Raw genomic sequence first — 24,260 nt, 5'->3', positions numbered from 1 at the left:
AAATATTACTAATTTGGGGTTTATGGAACTGTACCGTAATGGATATTTGAATCAGAACTAATTTTTTTAAATCAGACTACATTAGTTTTGAAAACCATTAAGTTATTATGTATAATATTTGTGAAATCAAATACAAGAATGAATTATTTTTTACGTAATTTCCAGTGAGTGTGACATTTTTACTACCTTAATTGTATGCTCTTCAGTTTTTTTGTAATGTTTCCTACTAAACCGAAAGTTTTCTTTTACTAAAATGATTTTAAATAATGTCCCTGATTTATAAACAACAACCTGTTTGCAAGCATGAGTCAAAAACAAAGTTTTTATTGTTAAATAAAATGGCTTGTAAATATCTTTCATAGAGGATTTATGTGTCTGAATATTACCATAGCAGCAAAAACATAGATATAGAGAGGTTCTCTCTTTCATTTGACATATTTTATTCTTTTGTAGAGTATTTTTACTTATTTATTATTTTTTATTTAGTTTTTTTCCAATTTTGGGTTGTTTTTTTATTAGGTTAGGTTAAGCAAGCGTTTATTTTCCAGTTGATTTTTTTTTTTTTATATGTAGCCACTTTTTGTAATTATAGTCAGATTGACAAGGAGGACCGCCCAGGTCATCGAAAGCTTTCTGCTGTCCATATTTTGAATAACAAAACCAAACAGACATACTAATGTGGATTTACTTTCCCATTTTATCGACTCATGTGACTATGAGTTTTCTTTGAACTGATATGGATATAAGACTCTTCCAGAAATATCAATTTCATTTCGCGGCTTCTCACGGCACTTCATTTCCAGGTGGCGCCTCGGGCCTCAAGATGGGCGTCTCCTCCCAGGAAATTCGGGGTCTCGTTGGAAGTGGCATGGAAAACCGCATCAGGGATCCTTTCGGGCCTCCTTACTACCCCAGAGAACCCACCGAATCCTTGGGGTCTGTCGGAACCAGTAGCCAGGATCCTATTTATTCTGATCCCCTCACGAAGGTATGGTCTCTCTCTCTCTCTCTCTCTCTCTCTCTCTCTCTCTCTCTCTCTCTCTCTCGTGTGTTTTCAGAACAAGTATCTGTTCAGACTAGGTTTCAGGTCTCTCTCTCTCTCTCTTCTCTCTCTCTCTCTGTTTTCAGAACAAGTATCTGTTCAGAATAGGTGTCAGGTCTCTCTCTCTCTCTCTCTCTCTCTCTCTCTCTCTCTCTCTCTCTCTCTCTCTCTCTCTCTCTCTCTCTCTGTTTTCAGAACAAGTAGGTATCTGTTCAGACTAGGTGCCAGGAGAACTTTGACAGTTATAATGTATATTCTTTTTATCTTAATTCAAGGGTTGCTAACAACTTTGATAAATACTAGTACAGCTCTTTTCAAAATTTACACTCACGGAAATATGCAAGCTGCCATAATTATGAGGTTTGCCGTTTTCAGTGCAAAACTGTGTGTTGACCTATGTAATGTATATTGTACTTTCTTTCAACCGAATCAAGTTCAAATTTTTGTGCGTTATTGTGTGTATTGGCAGATATCTACCCTAAAATGGTCTAGCACTTTCTCTGTACGAAGATGACGTATTATTAAGACGTTGAAATTTTGTATATGACGTAATCTGACAGATGAGCAACAGTCCCTGTAACACGTAACTCTTTATGGACTAACACAGTTGGAGCCTTGTTCTTAGTCCAGCAAGTCATGTGGTTCCCTTTATCCCAATGTCCGGTTTTCGAACAGAAGTTGCCTCTTGTTTCCTGTTAAGTGTCAGGGTCATTCAACCCTATTGAAATGCTCAGTTTGTAGCACAGTATGAATGAAGGGAATTGGCCAAACACAATTTTATAGTAGGCGATACTACTTGGTCACACCTACCCTACGAATTGCAAATGGACTGTCATTCTAATTTACCATATTATAAGTCAGAAGAGCTCATAGTTGACGGTTGAGAATTCCTTTGGGGAGGAAAATTGTCCCCTAAAGGGTGGATGGGCTTATAAATTGAGGCAGAGGAGCCGAGCCAGTTCAAAGTGGACTCTTACCACATGCAGTTTGAAGTTCCTCGCTGGAGGAGTCGATTGCCGTCTCACCTACCAATTTGGTAACCTGAGTTCGCTCCCAGCTGCACCCAGTGCGGAATTAGAGGAATGTATTTCTGGTGATTAGATATTCATTTCTCGATATGATGTGGTTCGGATCCCAAAATAAGCTTTAGGTTTCATTGCTAAGTAACCAATTGGTTCCAAGCAACGTAAATAAAAATCTAATCCTTCAGGCCAGCCCTAGGAGAGCTGTTAATCAGCTCAGTGGTCTGATTAAACTAAGATATACTTAACTTTTGAAGTCTTTGTCCCAAGGAAGTACCGATGATTTAGTGTTCAGTTATAATGTATCTTAAATGAAGGGTTGTGAACACCATGGAAGAGGAAATGCCCCTTAAATGGCGGATGAACCTCTTCAAATGAGGTCAAGGCTTATCGCATTATCACTCTTGTAGAATACAGTGAAATAGTATTCTTGTCACCCTGCGTGGTTTGAAAGTCTCCGCAAGCATTGCTGGGTTTTTGAGTGTTCATGGATGCAATGCAATTGAGAACAAATGCTGGTGTCGCTGATTCCCTGAAGGAGAGGAAGAAGGGTGTTTGGAGTGAGGAGAAAGTAATTGTGTCTGAGGTAGCTGGAAGGTGGGCAGCCAGGAAAATAACCTCTGTAGTATCAGGAATACCGTAGGGATGGATTTTATTAGTTCTGCAACTAATGTCGCCTTATTTACATATTTTTTACAAACGCTGTAGTTATCGTCAGTTTTTTCAACACTCATTTACTTGAATGAAAACACGATTTTGACAATATTATGATGCTTTCTTCAGAGAACTTACAGCGCCCATCTTTTCTAGCACATTTTTGTATTACAAAGAAATATTTATGGCAACAAATCTGTCCTCCTGAACCTTTTAAGAAGTTTACTGAAAACCAATTCTTGCAGTGGATTGTGGCTGAAGATCCATTGATGCAAGCCATACGTGGTAAGTACTGACACTGGAGTTGTGTCGTTGAAAAGGCTGAGTGTTGTAGCTTAGAATTCTCAAATGCACAGAGGAGTGTAGGTAGTTGTAGGTTGTCGTATACTGGGTGTGTTACTTGTATTCCATTAAATTTTTTAATCACTACTCGCACAGTTATTTTTCGTTTTCTTTTTATTTGCAGCATTTCCTCTCGTGTCTTTGTTGTCCCCTGTTCGTACTTTTCTTACCTATATTGTACTGTATACTTAAGCCTTTGCATTGCCTGTCCCAGATTTATTTTGATAGCAGTAACTCGGATGACATATTCTTTTAAGGTGTATCTGGTGTTGATTTTTGCTCTTGTGGGTAGATGTATTTTTAGATTAAGTATTTTAATGCCATGTGTGCCTATTTCGTTTGTTAAAGATCGTTTCTAGTTCGTTTTGTATCAGTATTTTTACAATATTGTAGTTGAATTGTTTCAGTTTTAAAAAAGTGTAGAGTAGATTTTTTTTCTAGTAAACCTTTAGTCGTGAGTTTTCAAGTAAATATAATCAAAGCTGAATATGATTTTGCATTCTCCATTTTGTTTTAAAAAATGTCATTCTCATGTATTTTGCTCTCCACAGGTTGGTAGCACTGACAGTTCCCTCAAAGAAGACCACATTTACGCAACGCTGTCAGAGACCTTCGGGTCGATGTCTTCCCTGAGTGATGGGTACTTGGGAGATGACCAGCGATGTTCCTCCGTCACGACGGTCGCTAATGACGACTTCGAGTTCCACGACCCGCGAGTGAGCGGGTCGCCCGAACCCGTCTGCTACGCGCCCGATGTCCATCAAGGGGTCGTCAGCGCTCGCAACATAGCTCTTTCCAACCGGCCACCTGCCCAGCTCCCCCCCGAAGCCCGTAATGACACCCCGGACGATGTCTATCAGTTTTCGACGAAGACTGAATCGTCAACGGCCGGATCCGTCGCATCTTCCTTCAGGTCGTCGTGTTCTCAGGTCACGGCCACCATCGAGAGCGCCCACAACCAGGAGAGTTTGGAAACTCCCGCCGACGACGTCGTCAACAAACCCCCCACCAGCGAAATCGGTTACTACAACGGAGGCTTCGAGACGGACACGCTGGAGGAAAAGAAAGAGTACTTCCGCACTCGAGGCGCCACGGACACCTTGGACCTCCATCAGAAGAAAGAGAAGAGCAGCGCCCAGGAGAGCCCGGGGGAAGGGACCCTCTCGCGGAAGCATCGTTCCTCTTCCTTGTCTATGAATGACCTCGACCGACTGGAGACAAACACGGACAAAGAGGAGGAGATGATGTTCATCCTTCCCGTGAAGAGCGAGTCGATGTTGAGTCTCTACAGACTGTATCTCGCTGAGGACGAGGCCGGCACGAGCCTCCACTACTCCGTGGAGATATCGCGTTCAGAGGGAGACCTTTCAGCCCTGGCCAACGCCGTGAACGCCGGCGTCGTCGAGGGAAAGAGCGAGAGCTCCCTGCACGAGGTTTACCAGAAACGTAGGGCTCCCGAATTTTCTGGCGGCAGCCGAGTCAAGCGACAGCACAAGATCCAGAGAGCGAAGGGCCTTCAGCAGCAGCAGCAGCAGCAGCGCACGAGGACTCGGTCCGCTCAAGTTCCTACCAATTCCTCCTTATGCACGATCGCTCCCTCTGCCCCGCCCTCGAGTTCCTGCCCCTCACCCAGCTTGAACGTCCCCAGCCAAGGGATGCAGGTGGCTGTCATGGACAGGCTGCGTCGACGCAACGGAATCATCACGATACAAGACCCTTCGGTACTCTCTGTGGAGGAGCTCTTCCACGTGCTGGACAGAGCCTCCACTACGCCTTCTGTGCCATACACAGATATGGGGAATGGGACTTACTCGTCCCCTCCCCCCGCCACGCCCATCACGCGCACCGAACCAGACTTTAAAAAGATCTTCGTGAGTGAATATCTGTAGGAGGGGCAGTTCACGAGTTGCGCAGTGGAGAACAAGTGACAGTAGACTCGAGTTTTGAGGTATTAAAGAATTATTCTCATGATGGTGGAGACTTCAATGCATTCATTCATTGAATGGTGAAAATAAAAAGATTGGAGCTGCCGTAATGTTATGTGTAGATTTTCACGTAAAAACTTGGTATTCATTATGAAATAAACAATTACTATTAGAAAAAATATGCGGCAGAATGGAACCACCGTGTATATTCGAAAATGTGCAATTGATGCTGAGTGATCAGAAAATGATCTTATGTACACTGATCTTATTTGGGACCCAAACAAAGTCACCTGTGGTGACGTAGGAACGGACGTGAAACAGACTGAAGGAAACCCAGGTGACAGCGAGAGAAATATTTCGCTCATGAATTAACAGTGCAAATTGATAGAATTAAGATTTTCACCCCTGAATGTAACATAGCAGTATATCTGTACTCTATAACATTTGCAAGTAATGAGGCAGATGGCATCAACATATTCAAAATTAAAGTAACAAGTACAAAAGGCAAATTAATGGCTTCTAGCTTGTAATGCTAAGAATGATGTTTGTACAGATTTTGTTTTAACAATGCAGTTCTTAGGCCGCTTCTGAGGGCCAAGACTCGACGGGTCTCGTGAGTACGAGTCGCTGACATCCTCCCAAGGATGACAGTTGATCGTCCATTCAGCGGAAGGAGGAAGATACTCTTTTATCTTTAATTGTCTTTACAGAGTAAAAGAGACAATCCTACGTAAGCTTAACCTTTGTCGTCGGCCGCGTGGCTCCCCGCGGACTGGCGGCGGCGCGCATGTGAATTGTACATATTTATTTGTATAGCGATGGTATTTGTTCATTTTTAAGTTTTTAGAGTTTAATGTGAATGAGGTAAGCTCGTACCCACAACCTTCGCTGCTCTCTCTACTCAAGCATACACACATTGTATTGCAAATATTTTGCACGAATTTCTTTCCGATTGTTTTGCTCTTAAGTGGAAAATTTTACTTGGCATCGCGATTAAGAATTTTATCTTGGAAAACTGCGAAATTTGTCAATTGAAACGATCCAAATTAAATCAGGCATGGGCAACCCTTTCAAGTATTATGCCAAACTGCAACTTTATGATTATCATTACTTTATATATTTTCAGAAAATGAAGGTCCGTTTTGAGGAAAAATCATAGCAGTTATACTGATAATATTTTATGAAATCGAAATCAGAGGTCTGGATAAACTACTAATCCTTTATAATAATAATCGAAATCGAAAAAAGTTTCTTTTTAACAAAAACTTGAAAACTACTTAAGTGAAGGTCTCACAATATCTTGCACTCTCTTTGTTTCTCGGCCAGGCAATATTGTTTCCAATGCGTCTCATGGATGAAATCATTGAAGAAATAGAAAGTTCCGAAAATCATGATAGATCAGATGCCCGGTAGTCTAATTGTATTATTTCCCTCAACCCTCCCCGCCATAAGAAAAGCGGTTAAGGTTTATTGGATTTAAATTTCTATATTTTTGTCCTCTCTGAATATTACAGCAGTGCCAGTGGCATATGGCAACACTTGACAAGAGGAACATTTTGACTGAAATAATCATTTTGATATATTTTTGCAATGTAATGTTTTACTCTTAGATTTAAATTCAAGTGCTACTGAGAACCGCACACAGGCTGTATAGGTTACCCATGCGTGATTTTAAATCCACTTTGCTCCTGGGAATTCTACCTGCACATTGTGTGTTGAATGCCAATGGCTCTTTCTTCAGGAGGGAAATTGAAAAGTTGAACATGACATTCGTCTTATCTTTGCAAGTCGTGTGGTTTGCTTATTCAAATTCGTCTCTTCTTACCCTCATCCCTCTGTCATCTTCCTTTCTGGCATCACCGTAACTCATATTCTTCCTTTCCAAACCTTGAACTTTTATTATTCTCTCGGTTACCACGATTCTTTGCTGATTTTTTTTTTAATATCCCTAAATTTCAAGTCGAAAGGATTTTATCATTTCTTGTACGTACAAGGAAGACACAAATGTAAGAGAAGTTCATCGCGAAGAGTAAGTAGCCTACTACCTTTGAGGCTCGAGAGAAGCATATTTCAGATGTGTGTTTCCTTTGTTATCTGTAAGGGTCATAGGTAACTATGATTTTTTTTTATTTTTCGTCGTTAGGGAGCTTTCCATAGTTGGATACAGACGGCGAGAGAGCAGCTGCTAGCTGAAATCGAAATGCATTCTGTTGCTATGATTGATGTCTCAGAAGCCGTGCACAAGATGTGCAACAATGTACAGTTTCAATATTGTCGTATTACTAATTCTGACTACAGTGTGTACATACATGCAGTGTATATATTCTTTGTAATGGTGCGCATTGTAATGTTAGGATCTAAATGCCAGCATTTTTATTATTTTTAATGTACTCATTATATGTAACTTATTTATCACGACTAGACAATTTTATAGTATACATATGAATATACTTCTGACTGAATTCTTTTGTACAAAATATAAGCAAATAAAATGTCATGAATGAGGTGTTTGTGTTATTTATAGATGTGAAATTCTGGTCGAAGAAATATCATTGTTATTCGTAAGGTCAAAATCGTCCAGTGATGAATGTGGATTCAACTTGAATGGTGAGTTAACCACAAAACTTTTATCATTCAGCCATGGCTGCTTTGGTATGATCTTGCAACACATCAATAAACGATGCTTGCCCGTGCTAGAAACACATTAATAGGTTTTTTACATTCAGATTTGGATCTGACTGTCTTCTTTTTGTGATAATGCAAGGCGAGACATCTTGCGAAGAGACAGAAATCGAAACCTTTACTTGTTGAGAAGACCTCATAGGTCCCACTGCTTGACCTTTGGCCTAAATTCTATATTCAGTTCAATTCAATTTACTTGTTGAGAATGAAACGTGATACTGGCTTCTGTTGAGGACCTTCACGTTACCTATTGTTTTAGAAGTCAAGGACAGAATGAATTACATCATAGGCAGAGGTGATAATTTTCGCTTTGCTGTTGTTATTGTCCCTATTGTTTCTTGGAAGGTTTGTTTTGCCAAAGGAGTTCATTCCGGTGAAATGCAGCTTGAAAGAACATAATTAATCATGAGAAAAGTGGCTTCAGTGAACGTAGCAATAAACGTTCTCCCGAGAAAAAATGCCGCTGGGCAGAGCACTGAGCAGTTCAATATTCTGGAAACGCCAGTGAAAAATGCACTGATAATAAAGAGTAATCACCATTTCACAAAGACAGTAAAATTAGAATAAATGCACTATGCAAGAAAATTATGCAATATACATATATACATCACACACATATATATAATATATATATATATATATATATATGTATACGTATCTATAAACTCAAAAAACCGTGATTAGGAAATTTTTAAGTAATTAAAGATTACGGCTGATGAGGTTTACTGTTCAACTAGATGAAAGCTCCCGTCTTATAATATTTGTAATGCACAGCTTGCATAAGTGTTGACTTTTATTACACACACACACACCCATATATATATATATAATATATATGGGTGTGTGTGTGTTTTTGTGTTACATTCCAGATGAATTAGGACTCATTAGAAATCAGTTTTACTTGTCAGTCCCTGTCATTTCAACGGAAATCAGGATGGGTACTCTAAGCTTGTTCTTATACTGATAATTGTGGAATCATTTGCTACACTTGGTCTCTGTGGGAAGGAGACTAACAAACAGTGTCATTAAACATTGTGGCAGCATCACCAGAATGTTCTTTAAAGTTTCCTTAACAGTCCATGTTACGTGGAACAGAAATCACTCACAGTTTGACCTAAATATCATCAAAGGTATTTTTGGAGGGTCTCAACACAACCAACCAGGTACTTTCTTCATTTACTACCACAACTCTTCTTCGTGCAGACATTGGTAACAGCACAGGTTTGTGACATTTTATGAAGGGATTTATATAAAGTTACAAATACAAAAAGTTGCCAAAAGTAACATGTGATCGTTGCCGGGGGTCTCGTTGCTTTAAACAACGTAGTTTATATGAATGTAGTGTCGTTACATCAGTGACCATGTAAGGATTGCTTCGATGACATTACTATTCTGGAGTTGCCTCTCATGCAGTTGTCGGGGCATTACGTTTGAGCGCATTGCCATTACAATTGAGTGCCAAAATAACTACATTTGCGCACAACCATATATTACATTTGCGCGCATGCCTTTCAGGGGAAAAAACTTGTAATGTGAAATTGGAACAAGTTAATTGTAAGAAGATGTTGATTTTCAGCAGACTTTTCATATGTACTTAAGAAATCAGTAATTACGACCACATTTAGTTGCTGACGGTAATGTTTTCATGGATTGACTGCAGTACCTACTAAGAGAGTTGAATTAAGTTTAAATCTAAGGAATGAATAAAACACTTTATTGTAAACAATAGTAAAAGGACATCGACGTTAAAAAAAATTATTTACAAATTTACAAGTCAGTTCTTGCGGAGTACTTCAATCCAATTGCTTTCAGAATTGACGGCGGTCACCTCCATCTTCAAATTTACGAAACTGAGCCATTAGATAATCATTTTTTCTTTTTCACTTTTTCTTAAAACTGCTTGAGATTCAATCCCCCGTAACTTGATGTAAGTTGTTGCCTCAAGTTTAAGGATATTATCTAAAAACAAAAACATTGAAGGGCGAGCCGAGTAAAATTGTGCATTATAATGGGCGTGAAAAGACACTGGTACGCCTTGCTTCGGTTGACGGAATTGATGCCCAAAGGGTAGGAGGAAACGAAGATTCTGATGAAATATAATTATCTACGATGTAGCCAGCAAATTTTACACAACGGTCGTCATCGGGGATGTCTGCCAGCAGTTCCTCTAAAAGGAGGCTCCTACTTCCGAAGGACTGAAAAAAGCCAATCCTAAAAACTGTGACAGCCATTAACTAACATCAGGGTTTCTGTCCTTATAGACTATAGACAGATCCTAATCCTAGTTTTTGAATATGTCGCCACCAACTTTGGCCAAGATGAAACCTGCAACACTCTATTTGGGCACTAGGAAAACTTCTTTAAGTGCAGTGTGCATTGCCAGTTCGAAGTCAATGTGGACTAGACTTAAACTTAGCATCATTTCTTTGCTTGAACACAAATCCAAAATCATTCTAAGCAACGTCGTATAAACATCTGGTTTTTTTTTTACTGGAAGCAGTGCATACACTAGAGGGACATAATGTCCCTTATTGAATCCATGAATGGTATACTATAGCTGTTCAAAGTACTTGGGACAACACTTAAAAGTTCCATCAACAAATATCTCACTCAGTTGTGTACATAGGGCGACGAGGTTGGCATTACATGAAAAGATGACAATTCCACGATCTTTATCATTAACTTAATAAAACTCTTCATTCTTGTTGGTTTCAATCTGAAGCACATCCAAAGTATCATGCACGTCCGCTCTAGATTTTGGCAAAGCTGGGTATATTTTTCGTCTTTCTCTGTAGATTGCCATAATCAAACTTTCCAAGTCCTTCGTATACGAGCGACTTCTTTCCTTTTGTATGGTTTGAAACTGACCTTAGAATATGTCAGGTATACAAGAGGACAACTTTTAGCTAACGCTCGTTACCTTAATGTCATGTTTAACGAGGAGTTTAACCACTAGTTCCCCCACCGGCTCCGCGCGCAATCGTAAGAAATATCGGCTCTCAAACGTTCCCAGTTTTAATCCTCCAATTAGTGCAAATGTAATGCGCCCGCAGTTGTTGGTATTTTCAGTCTGGGTGGGTGTAAGCATTAAACCTCGAAATTTTCAAACAATGACTGAGGGGTAAAGTGTGAATTTACAAAGCGTGTATGAGATTCTGCCTGGTTTGGTTATTGCTGTAGGTATCCTGATAGTGGATCCTCGTGCCATCCTCTTGAACGCAGTATGAAATCCATTGAAAACATGCATTGTAGTCATAAAGGTGAAGGCACCGGGTCAGTCTAAGATTGGGCATTTGAACTTGTAGACTGTACTTTTCATTTTCAAGTGGGGATAAATCACTTTTCATCAGGAGCTTTGATGTCTTTTTGTTCCTTAATAGGTAATGATTTGATGATTTTCTCTGGGTCAGAAGGGTTGGCATTGAAGATGAAGATGTACCAAAGGAATATTTGGAGATCATATGACCCCTATAAAATATCTAGCTCTCTGATGACATGGTCTGTTGAGGAAATGTGGGTAGCTAGCTGTGTGTACCAGGCACGGGGGGCCTTCTTGATTTCTGTCTTGACGTCAGAATCGAGTTCTTGATAATCACAGTGATGGTGGCACTACACTTGTATCTATTTGAGTATTTGTTCTGCCAGTTAGGACAGAAACTCAGGGTTAGTAACTTTTGCGTTAATCTCAATCACAACTTGTGTATTGAGTTACATTGACGTTAAAAAATAAAAACTTTTTTGTACACTCGGTAAAATAGTAGCGGACACTACATAACTGGAACGATATATGCAGGAAGTCGACTTAACCATGTTCGTTTGGCCTGAAAAAGGTTTGTTAACTTATGGCCGTAGATGGCACGTTCAGCTATGTATGAGAAAATGCATTCCACTAAATCCATATAAATGTTGGCAAAGAGGACATCGTTAGCTATGTCATCCTTTTGGGTCTAGTGTGTTAGTGCTTTCGGCAGGTGATGAAGGGCAACTTCTTGTGAAGATTCCAAAGCTTTACTGTGTCCATGTTGCTAGATCCTTCCAATGACTTTTCTTGAGTTTTCGTAACCTCTTGGACAGTCTTAAATGATTATAGAACATGTACAAACTCTTCTTTTCATGCCCGACATAATAGAAGTTCAGAAGCTCTCAAGGTCAATACAAGGCTCTCCATTTTAAGAGCGTCATCTTGTGGTATGTTTGTACACAGTATTATTACAACTGTATTATATACAACTCATGTGGATCATTGTAAAGGAATGATTCAGCACAGGTTCATAAAGCAAAACGTTAAATGTGTGATTTTCCATTAGTTACCATTTATAAGGACTTTCGGAAAAGACTGACGATGTGAAATTCCTCCCTTTTTTTAATCACATGTATGATGACATTCAAGTAAATTATATCCACTAATTTTTTATCAAACAGACCAACCAGTCTGCGCTCTCTAGCCCAGGTTTTATGGCTGCTAAATGCACCTTCTTTGAACGCACCAAATTCTTCAACTTCCCATGTTTAAAGCTAAGCATCATGATAGCTGCATGTGAAATCAGGACAAGCGTAGGCAAAGAATCATGATCAGCAGTTGTATGTGGGGTAGGGGGAGATGCCTCAGACCACCATCCATAACGTGAGACATCCGGTATTTTCCCACTATCTTTTCCTCTCTTCTCCTTGGAAGTGCTAATTTATTATACACACATGCGACTCATGTGTTTAGTGCACATTTTACCATTTCTGTTGGTAGTATTCATATATTTTTTATTTACATCACCCCTAAGCCACGTTTGGGTTACCATAATTGCAAAGGGCAGAGAAAACTCGGAAACAAGTAGTTAGCCCTAAAAGCAATGATAAATACACGAAACATACGGTAGGCAGACAGAAAAATATACTGATCTGGTTGTCAGGGAATTAGTTTGTTGTACCGCTTCCTCAAAATGCACAGCTGTCTTAATAATATATCGAGCTATACAGTTAATGAAAGGTTAAAAATCCTGAGAATAAATAAAAAGTAGAAAATCATAAGGTATGAAGATAAAGGCTACAGCTCTAAGTGTGCTCCACAACCTTTTGAAATTCACAGACACAGTAGCACCAGCGATGGACCTTACGTGATGCACTGCAAGTACATTTAGCATAGAACTTTGCCTCCATTCTTGCTTGCTTTATTTTATCTTGCTTTCCAACTCCTCTTAACCTACTTCTTAGTGTTTCTGGATCTCTTGATCTTGCTGTCTAACTCTCCCTCTCCTTACACTGGCTGGAAGTGCCCCAGCGCTCGCCTTTGTAACTCAAGTTCAACTATTTATGTTACTAACGTAACGTTTTACATAGTTATAAAGGGTGTCCATAAAGTCCCAGTACCATCCTGAGCAATAAATACTTGTAGTGGCACTAGGACTTTATGGACACCCCGTATATCTGTTATTGCATTCCAGAGGTCATGGCAGTGTTTTTCGTAAGAGAGTTTGAAACCGACGTAAGGCTTTCCATGCTTCTAAAGCACATGAGTGGTTCTAACATTGTCCTAATGTATGTTAGTACACTGAATTGACAGATGTGCTTAATTAAAAGCCTTTTACTCTTAGGTAAAAGTCCAACTTACTTCTCGCCTTTCCTCAGACCTTTTCGAACAATTGGTTCTTCATGGCGTATCTGTGACGCAGAGCCATCCCCCTTACCTAATTATTTAAAAAGAATTTTATATCATCATACAATGTGTATTAATTTGCTTTAAATATTTTCGTATGGGACGGGATAAGTAAAATGACATTTACCCATAAATCAAACAACCATTTGATAAGGTATAGTGGAGGATACGCTATAAGGACGTCACTCATACACATCACCTCTTTTGCGGATGGTTGGTTGGATGGCTAAGCGCAGCTTTAAACTCATTTTCTTAAGTGCAAAAGTTAATGAAACACATATGGCAATGCACAGTACTTCCGAAAATTAGGACGAAGTTTGAAACACTCGGTGCTCAAGTGGAATGGAAATTCATAAGTCGGTTTAAAAGTTGTTTACGAAAAAACAGTATGTCATGCCCTCTGGAATGCATAGTAGTCGTGCTGGTATCAAAAGAATAAAAATAACGTAATAGATAAAACTAGAAAATAATATCATATGAAAGTAAAGACATGAATTGTCTCACACGACCATATGGATTCGGAGGACAAAAGAATTTACGTTTTGTGGGATTTTTCTTTATTCTTCGTAATATTTCTTTTCATAGTTAGGATGAAGAGAAAACAAGAGAATAAATAAAACAATAGGAAATCATACACTTTACAAAAAAGAAAAATGTTTATGGCAGAATAAAGGAAACATTATACAAAATTTTATGATGCACTGCAGACATTGCCATGGGGGAGGACATAGAATGGTAGACTTATTTAGTGTGTGTAGGTACATTCTCGAAACCAAATCATTTTCGTTTCTGTCTTTTCAATCAGTATCTTCTTACCAGTCAAATATCGTACACTTTAGACATGCAATATTTTGTCATTATTGCTCTGATATCACACTCTGCGTTATCGAGATGGAATGAACATTTTCTCTTTCTTTTAAGGGTAGGCTCCACTTTGGGGGGTGCCGATCGTAATAAATATTTGCCAAAAATACACTAATAAAGACAGGCTAATGAAATTTTCAGGCATTATTAGCACTATAATAATGCATATTCCCTGTGAGTTTTATCATCCTACAGGGAAAATTAATGATTTTATGAAAAAAAATGTGAAAAAACGGAAATTTCCGGCCCTTTTACTGAAGGTTATTTGGTGATTGGTGAGAAACTACAGTCTTGAATAGAAATTCGGTCTGACAGAATGTTGGTATATCCACCTGGAACATGCACAAAAAAAATTATCAAAATAGAACAGTAAATAAGCACGTAATAACAAAAAAAAGAGCAACAACTTTGTAAGTTCAGCGAAAGCCCCGCCGAAATATCAGACTATAGCTAGGAAGAAATATTCAGGAAAAATTCAAATCTCGATTTAGGGACAAAACCTTTTGAGAGTTTGTAGTTATTATGTCACTTGATAGCCTGAAACATCTAAAAATTATATTATTGAGGACAATCAAAGAAAAAACCACCCCCACCCTTTTTTTTTTTTTTTTTTTTTTTTTTTTTTTTGGAGGTGGTTTTTCTTTGATTGTCCTAAATAATATAATTTTTAGATGTTTTAGGCTATCAAGTGACATAATAACTACAAACTCTCAAAAGGTTTTGTCCCTAAATCGAGATTTGAATTTTTCCTGAATATTTCTTCCTAGCTATAGTCTGATTTTTCGGCAGGCTTTCGCTGAACTTACGAAGTTGTTGCTCTTTTTTTTGTTATTACGTGCTTATTTACTGTTCTATTTTGATAATTTTTTTTGTGCATGTTCCAGGTGGATATACCAACATTCTGTCAGACCGAATTTCTATTCAAGACTGTAGTTTCTCACCAATCACCAAATAACCTTCAGTACGAGGGCCGGAAATTTCCGTTTTTTCACATTTTTTTTCATAAAATCATTAATTTTCCCTGTAGGATGATAAAACTCACAGGGAATATGCATTATTATAGTGCTAATAATGCCTGAAAATTTCATTAGCCTGTCTTGATTAGTGTATTTTTGGCAAATATTTTTTACGATCGGCACCCCCCAAAGTGGAGCCTACCCTTAAATAACGGAATTCATGGCCCCAGTTACTGGACTTCAAACTCCAATTGTCAGTTCACTCTTCATACTTTCTTTGCTTAACGTCAAACAATTCATGATTTAACATTTACTCTAGTCGCTGATAAGGTGTGGCTTTTCCAGAACAATTTATTTATTCTTTTCGTGTGATATAACCCATATATGTTTCCATGGTGAAAGGTAACCAATTCGGTAGAAAAGTTCTAAGGTAGATTCAAACCTGGTACTGTTATCCCTTTCATATTTTTGTTGAGTTAAGGCATCAAGACATAATTGATTTCTTATGTGGTTTTACTCTTAAAAGCAGGAATTGTTATTGTTTAACAAATGTTAATCGCGCTATATTAGTTTTTTTTTTTAATGAAGCAATTCTCTATATTTTCGTTTTTTTATTAAGCATTTTAGTTTTTTCTGTACGTTAACAACAACCCAGAACAGGCGATTAGTTTTTTTCTGTACGTAACAACACCAGAACAGCGATTAGCTCTGTAAGTATCGACTTAGAAATTGCCATAATTCAAAAAAATTTCAAAAGAAATTGCAATCATTCAATAATTTACAAACGGTAGCGAAGACTATTTTCGGTTATGATTATTGCAGATAAACTAGTAGCTAAACAATCGTTACACCATCATGGTTATAAGAAAACAAGCCGACCGCAAAACGTTCGCTAGTTGCGGTATACAGGAAATGAATCGCGCGAGAGTTGGCGCGCCATGAAAATCCATAGTGAATGCTGACCTTGAAGAAGGGTAAAACATTATAGTGTCGTACCGCCTCTCGTACGTGGCAGCGTTGCCAATAATTCAACCTTTAGTTTTGTATGGCATGCTTCCAATTCTTATTTCCATCATAGCTCATCATGAAAAGTGAATTTTTGAAGATTTAGCAATTCATTACAAAAGGGGTTTCGCTACTCGTATACTGAACAGTACTGCCAACTCAATATATATAAAATTTTCACACCCATGGAAATATGCTGATGTAGTTACAGAAATTAGAATCATGGATTCATGGTAGATTTTAGAAATTTCAAAGACGAAATATTGTTGCTCTTTTACACACGGTTGTCAGGTTGGACGCGTATTTCTTTATATATTACTCTCAGATGAACTACCCTAAAACAAGTCCGTTTGTACCTATTTGTGTATTTATCTCCATTCTTGGTTTCATATTATGTTCAGTATTTTCTTTCAAACGAACACCACACTTTCTGGAAGCTTGAGTTTCAAGTCACTGGCCCCTGTAGATTTCTTCCTTTGAATAGGATTTATCGTCTGAATAATAATAATAAAATAATAATAATAATAATAATAATAATAATAATAATAATAATAATAATAGGAACACTATATACGATCCCAAGATCCCTGAAAAGGAACCTGGAAAAACTCCGTAGATGCCGAAGTAGCTCCAGGACTCATGCAGATCGTGTGCTCCTGGAAAAGCGTACATAGTGAGGAAAGTGATGGACTCCAAGGAGGCAGGATGCACCCGGGAACCCCACTCCAAAAAAACACCCAGTCGAACTGGGTGACTGTGATAGACCAAATAATAATAATGAGGGGGTAGATAAAAAGTTGGCAACGGTGAATGGTAAAGATGTGAAAGGAGCGTACAAAACACAAGAGTTCGCCAATATTATAAACCGATAAAGGTATGAAGCTAGAAATAAAAAAATAAAAAAAATAGTGCATATATTGTGATGTGATGATTTGCAGTTTGCGGAATAAAACGAGAATTTTGAAAAAGCAGTACCATAACGGAAGAAAAGACTTGTGTAGGCCTAGTAGGTGCGAGATACTTGAGTCAGCTGGCATGTCTAGGTTACAAAAGGGTGAAAGGTCTACAGATGTAAAGGATACAAATAAGGTGTAGCTAGTGAATAGGTGAGTACAGTTGAAAAACCATCAGTTTGTTTCGATGTGGTTTGCCAACCTGGAGAAATATGAGGGTGTATAATTGAAAAGTTTTTAGTTTTTGAGAGGAGAGAAGAGAGACGAGAGATGACGAGAGAGAGGAGAGAGAGAGAGAGAGAGAGAGAGAGAGAGAGAGAGAGAGAGAGAGAGAGAGAGAGAATAGGAACACTGTTGGCATATCAGCTCAGCATGTGCAGGGGCTCGACATGTTGATGAGCCTTCATTATAGGTAAAAAGAAAATAAAAGTTATGTATGTCTGTGTGTAATGTATGTCTGTATATAAATATAATAGTTTCGTCTTCATGCATGGCAAGGAAGTCGGGTTATTACTCATTAGTTTTTAATGTTAAACTCAAAACCAGAAACAAATGTAGATAATTGAAACTCGTCGGGAAACACGACATAGTACTATGTGTAGGCCCAGGTTCATTGCACTGGCTTTAGTCTGCCTAATGAATTGGAACCCGCCATAAATGGCAACGCTTTTGTTTGTAGTCGCAGTTGATTCCCGATCAATCTGGAATTATGTATGGAATGTTGTAAACAAACCTATATTAATAAAAAAAAATAAGTGTTTGTAAACAAGTAAACATTTTTAAAGTCATTTGCTTTGCGTTCCGTTCTTCGTCCTTAACGAAGAATTAAGAAAAGATTAGCGTAATCCGGCAGAATTTGGAAGATCAACAGTCACATGGCGTCATGGCAACACTGTCAGAGCAGGAGGGACGGGTTCCCGGCCCAGGGAGTCCGCTGTGGAAAGTCTCACACATTCACTTGTCGTAGTGAAGGATTCCTTCTCCCTCTAATCATGTTAGTTCTTCGTGATTTTGCTTAATGTTGTGAGTAGTGATGATACTGAGGAATCGATTGGTGACACAGGAAGTTGCAACGGACTTTAGATGATGATAACAGACCCAAATAATCTCGTTTTCTGCGGCCACGAACATTGTGAACAGGTCTAGACTAGTGGAATGTTTTTTCTTATTGAAGTGGCGAGGTGAAGTGGGACACTAGCGGAACTCCTTGAGCCCAACCCGATCAGTCAGAAATGAAATTACAGTAACGTGTGAACGTTTAGACGCCGTGTTTTTCTACCAGTTTCTGTTTACTAGGTGATGATAGTATAGCAAGATATTATGTATGCTTGATATAGACACGGCTTTTGTGCTTGGGAGTCGTGTCGATGATTCCTGACATTTAAAAAAATATATGTATATTAAGTGACATAAAACATACGTACGTACTACACGGAAAAAATTACGTATGTTTTTTATGGAGCTGTGACTGTCTGTTCAGGAGGGGCTGGACCAGTTTATGATACATTACAAGACTAACATGACTCACGGGTTTTGGGGGAAAAAAAAATAGTGAGCGATTTACTCAGATTTATATTTGGCTCTGTCTTGATAATTTTCTCGTGCTCATGACTAATTCATACGTGCGAGGGTATATTATGCCCCAGAAACACCACGTATAGGAATGACATTAATTCTCCCCCGCTCTTTTTTACATTATTCTCTCGCCCATGGGATGACATTTCATTTCTTTAATATGCACTGGTTCGTTGGATTTCATTACAGACTTTCTTTGCAGAATTTGAAGACCAAGACAAAAAGTTACCCTCAAAGCGAGAGCACTGTGATGTTTGGTGTTTATTCTTTAATGGTTAATGAAACATTGAGGGGTCAGAGATGTGTATTTCTGGTAATAGAAGTTCACTCTCGAGACGTGGTTCGGAAGTCACGTAAAGCCGTTGGTCCCGTTGCTGACCACTGGTTCCATGCTACGTAAAAACACCATACACAAACTAACAAACAATGAACATTCATAACATAGTATACCCCCATCTCTCTCTCTCTCTCTCTCTCTCTCTCTCTCTCTCTCTCTCTCTCTCTCTCTCTCTCTCTCTCTCTCTCTCTCTCTCTCTCACACACACACACACACACACACACACACACGCCATACTTTAGTACACATATAAGGAAATAACCCGAGCTTTATCTAAAAAGATGTTCTGAATTTTCTTACAGGTCAGCGCATATATAACTTTGTTATCATATCGCAACTTCAGACATGAGACTATGTGGATATTAGACGTATTATCGAGATGGTTATGAACTGGAAAGCGTGCTAGCCTGTGACAGTTGATAAAGTACGAGATCTGAACACTGGATCCGGAATGAGATGAAACCGGAAGTCGGAGTTACTGAAATGTGGATTTTAGCCGAGGACTTACAAGAGGTTCCTGAAAGATGGGGAATAAGATTGGCATTAATGGAAAGAAGGATGCGCAGGTATGTTGACATAATTGTGATTTTAGTGACAGTATACCCTCATGACGCCATCTCTTGCACTGAAATGATTTTATGGTCTAGATCTTACCAAGGGGACAAGAAGCTTATATTTTGTTTTCTATGCCACCAGAATTTCATCTTAGCTGCTAACTAGGCTGTCTTTCCCAATGTCTAACCCGCTGTTATTCTTTTATTATGTCTAACTATTTCTGTTTCAGTTTATACGAACTATTATTTATACACACTATATGTATATATAATGTGTGTGCGTTTGTGTGTGTGTATGTATAATAATATATATATATCTATATATATATATATATATTATATATATAATATATATATATATATATATATATATATATATATATTGCTCTCAAAGGAACTTGTACGTGATTAGTGCTTTAGAATCATTGCCTTTTAAGCTTGATACAGGAATGAGAATACTTTATCCATTTAGCTACCACCAGACCTGATTTTATGATTATCACTTCAGTTGCTGATGTAACCCTAAAGGCATAGGTTCGAAATCTGAATAAAGTATTCCACTATTCAGTTCACACTTACACTTGAAGTCACAATGTAACAAGGAAATGAGAGACATCCATTGATGTGACAGATCTAGGCGTTCCGTGTGTTTTCTCGATCCCAAATTGCTCCGTGCGGATTTAGTTATGAAAGTGCATTTGATTTTTTTTTTTATCTTACTGCACATTTGGTTTTTATCTTATTGTACATTTGCATGGAACATGTAATTTCTAAGTAGCCCTCAAAGCACTGTTGTTAGGCAAGTGTTATGGGACACTAGTATCCTTGGAGATAACTTTGATTCAACGCCTCCAGAACATTCAGACTCGATGTCTTCTCCAAAGTCCTTATGTACATGCATTTCAAAATGCTGTATGTTCTTGCATCGAATGTATCAGTGATTTTATTGTCTCGATAGTTGTGAAATTATACAGGGTAGTAATGCTAAGAGATATTACTATTAGTACTATTGGAAAATTACAATAATTCCAATAGTACTAATATTACTATTAGTACTATTGGAAAATTACAATAATTGAGCAGCCAATCAGAAGCAAATGCATGTCTCAGTGACATCGGCTGGAGATATTTACCATCAAGTAAGAAAAAGGAAAAAAATATAGTTCGATTTTCTCTTACGTTTCTTGAAAATGAATCGCAAATCGCAATGTTCACTACACGATGTAGTATTTGTGTTCATAAATGTACAAGTTTTCAGTGAATGACGTCAAATCTATATATGCTCCTTTTCGAGAGGTCATTGCAATTAATCGATCAGCCTTTATGGACCATACATATACACACACCCTTAGGGGTTAATGCCGTCAGTGTATGACGTCATGCATTGCAGTGTAGGCATTACTTAAGGTTCTTTGCAGTGTCCCTTCGGCCCCTAGCTGCAACTGCTTTCATTCATTTTAATGTACTTCCAGGTTCCATTCATATTCTCTTTCCTCCATCTTGATGCCCACCCTCTCCTAACAGTTGATTCATAGTGCAACTGCTTTGAGGTCTTCCTCTCGTTACACCTTTCAAACCTTTTCTCTGTGAATTTCCGTTTCAGCGCTGAATGGCCTTAGTTGTCCCAGTGCTTGGCATTAGCCCTAAAATGTATAAATCAGTCAATCAACCATATAATAAATTAACAGTGGACGAGCTGGATTTATGTGTGAGGTCAAGTATTGATGAAACAGTTCCGAATCGATATTTTTTTGTAATCCACCTAAATAAAAATTTCCATGAGCTAGTAGACGAGTAAATGACTAAAAGTTAATGCCTGAATTAGTTCGTTTGTGCGTTTGAGCGCAACGAGTAATAATTATTCTTAATTTGAAGCATTGTTCACTGACATTACTTACCCCAACAATGCGACCAGTGACGTCATAGGCGGAAACGTCAGATTTGGTAGAAGAAGAAGCGTCAGGAAAAGAGTACTATGTAAACAATGGGATGATGCTATCAACATTTGGTGACGGCGTTCCGGATTATAAACTGAAATTTCCCCTAACCTACATCCTAGTTCGAAGTCCAGACGCTTTATGAGGTTATTTCGTACTGAAGTGAGGTTATAATCATGACCGATAGGCTGACAAATAAGCTTAAAGGTTTCTTCAAAGGGGATGGCAAAGCTGACAAGGTAGGTGGCACCGTAGTTTTAGTTCTGGGGTTGACGCCCCGTCAGCTGCAGTTTCCTACAAGGGTTCATTTTAATTTAGGTTAATGTAGGCTATCCTAAAGCGAAACCAGCCTGGGTCGTTGACTAATACTAGCCTTCTCTGTATACAAGCTAAATCCCCGTGGGCGTGGTAGTACTGTCGGTGCGCCTCACGGGGTACACTTTAGGCATGACTTAAGTTTCCTCCATTCATATCTTTCTTCCGTATTGCTGTCACCCCTCTCCCAACAAGTCGATTTCATTGTGTCACTGCGAGGTTTTCCTCCTGTAGGGTAAACAACCGACTGGACTGGCCAACTCACCGACTACCAAGGTTTTGGCCACCCTCCGAAAAAGTACTTTAACACGTCCTGACGCCAGAGATAGTCATCAGTCATGAGTTGTTGGTGGTGATAGCAGGAGCTCAAGACCTTTACTCTCCTTTCAATAAGCATTTTCTCCAAAGTTAGAAATTAAGGCCATATTTTAAGATTTAAACAGAGGATAATGAAAAGGGTGGCCAACGCAGTGCCCACAACCCCAAAACGCTTTCGAAGTTTTTACTCACAACTCAGAATATTCAGAAGATTGATGCCATCTCGATATTTGCGGAGTCGCTTTTGTCAATAATCTTCCCATTCCATGTGCTAAATCCACACACCACTTGTACCCATAGACACTGGGGCACTTTCTTCACAAAAATCGTAAACAACAACTTCCAACCACTACTTTTTTAAGGAAACTACGATTTTTGGTAGAAGAAGAAGCGTGCACTAGGTAATTATTTAAATAAATAGTTAAACGGCAGTATAAGGTCATGAATTGCATAAATGTTTTTACATATTCATGATTATTAATTTGAAAATATTCGTTGTTGAAAAAGTAACTAGATTCCTGACTCAAGTATCAACAGTTTTCCTTGTGAACGGTACCTATGGCATTGTTCGCGCTCTTCAGTTGTTTATCAGTATTGCCAATTGGTATGTGTTTACCCTACAAACGAGTAATAAAACTTAACACAAAACCGGGGAATAAATGAAATTAGCGTATCTATTTGTAGTATATATACATATTAGAGCAATTTTATCATTATTGCATTACTAGGACAACTAGAATTCATGGAAACAGTTTGTAAATGCATCGGCGTATGTGTGAAGCTCCACTAGATTGGCAACGATGAGTCATTTTGTCGTAGTCTGCTAGTATGTACTTCAGAAATATCTAATTTTTCGGGGTTAATTTGGTTGCAATAAAGGGATAATAGACATGAATTAAATAAACATTTTAAAGTAACAAAGTAAAGTTAAATTAAATAATGAGTAAAGTAAACAATTAAGGGAATAAAGCTTTGCACCTCATAAACTGAGTACGCGTGTGCTGCCCGTAACTGTGCTTGTGGAGTGAGCGCTTAGGAACCAGGAACCGCAACGTAGTTCAAGTGCAATTTGGAGTGAATTAAGACTAAAACATGTATAATTACAATCAAATAAGCACTGTGGAGTTTCAGTTGTGATGGTAGTAAGGATAAAACCGCCAATTACAAGGTAAAAATGAATTTCAGTTCAAGCCATGACCCGGGGAATAAGAAGTTTCATACATTCACTAATATAGGCAACAAAATATTGTGTTATTGTGCTGATTACAACTGCAATCTTGAGTAAGATCAATAAACGTTACATATATACGCTAACATTGTTCAAATGAGTGCTGGGATGGCTGGGAAAGATGGTGGCTTGGCTGTGGTTACGAACAGCCCGTCACGTGGTTGCCGCTATATTGGATCTCAAAACTGCCTTGAAAACATATTTTACGAAGACCTCACGTGCTTATTTTAGTTTGTATGGGGCTTTCATATATCACATTATGTTGACGAAACTTCAATCTTTTGAATGGTGTGCTTAAAGATGTAATTGTATTCCTGTTTCACCAATTAAATATCGAGTGAATAAGGCTGAGCCACTCGATGACGATGGCTCCACTGCAGTGGGAATGACTTCCTTTCTTGGGCTGTATGTGGGCCGCTGGCCAGAGGTTGCCAACCCCTGTCCTGGATCATCTTTGAACCATAGCCTACCTCTTCCCTGTAAAGGCTACTTTGTTCATGAGACTTACCTGTCAGATATATATATAGCTGTATTCCCCGAAGTCCGACAGAATTTCAAAACTTACAACACATGCAGTGGGAGGCCAGGTGGTTAGTACCCATTCCCGCTGCTGGGAGGCAGGTATCAGGAACCATTCCCATTTTCTATTCAGATTTTCTCTGTTGCCGGTACTGTCAACACCTGTTTTCAGTACCTCCGTCATTGGATTTGTAAACTTCGTTGTCACATAAGTATTCCGATTGTCTTTTGGTTTTCATACAATCAACTTACCTGTCAGATATATACATAGCTAAGACTCCGTCGTCCCCGACAGAAATTCAAATTTCGCGCCACTCGCTACAGGTAGGTCAGGTGATCTACCGGCCTGCCCTGGGTGGCAGGACTAGGAACCATTCCCGTTTTC

At 38.6% G+C, this 24,260-nt stretch overlaps 2 protein-coding genes across 6 annotated transcripts in view; both read left to right on the top strand.

Annotated features, from left to right (window-relative positions):
- LOC135212746 (uncharacterized) overlaps positions 1–7,489 on the top strand; it is a 216,469-nt gene extending 208,980 nt beyond the window's left edge. Inside the window, exons 5-6 of the mRNA XM_064246473.1 lie at positions 804–988; positions 3,612–7,489. Of these exons, the coding sequence (XP_064102543.1) occupies positions 804–988; positions 3,612–4,949 (1,523 nt within the window). The 3' untranslated portion in view covers positions 4,950–7,489. The remainder of the gene's footprint in view (positions 1–803; positions 989–3,611) is intronic.
- Positions 7,490–17,981: 10,492 nt separating this feature from the next.
- Positions 17,982–24,260, top strand: part of LOC135212745 (uncharacterized) — a 38,128-nt gene continuing 31,849 nt past the window's right edge. The window contains exons 1-2 of one of the 5 annotated variants that reach the window (XM_064246469.1): positions 17,982–18,086; positions 19,307–19,570. In XM_064246469.1, the coding sequence (XP_064102539.1) occupies positions 19,529–19,570 (42 nt within the window). In that variant the 5' untranslated portion in view covers positions 17,982–18,086; positions 19,307–19,528. The other 4 variants (XM_064246472.1, XM_064246471.1, XM_064246470.1 and 1 more) reach the window with 4 other exon arrangements.

The sequence above is a fragment of the Macrobrachium nipponense genome, chromosome 41 (assembly GCF_015104395.2).
Source record: "Macrobrachium nipponense isolate FS-2020 chromosome 41, ASM1510439v2, whole genome shotgun sequence".
NCBI lineage: Eukaryota > Metazoa > Arthropoda > Malacostraca > Decapoda > Palaemonidae > Macrobrachium > Macrobrachium nipponense.
The sequence above is the reverse complement of the archived record's forward strand: the minus strand, read 5'-3'. Positions and strand labels throughout refer to the sequence as shown.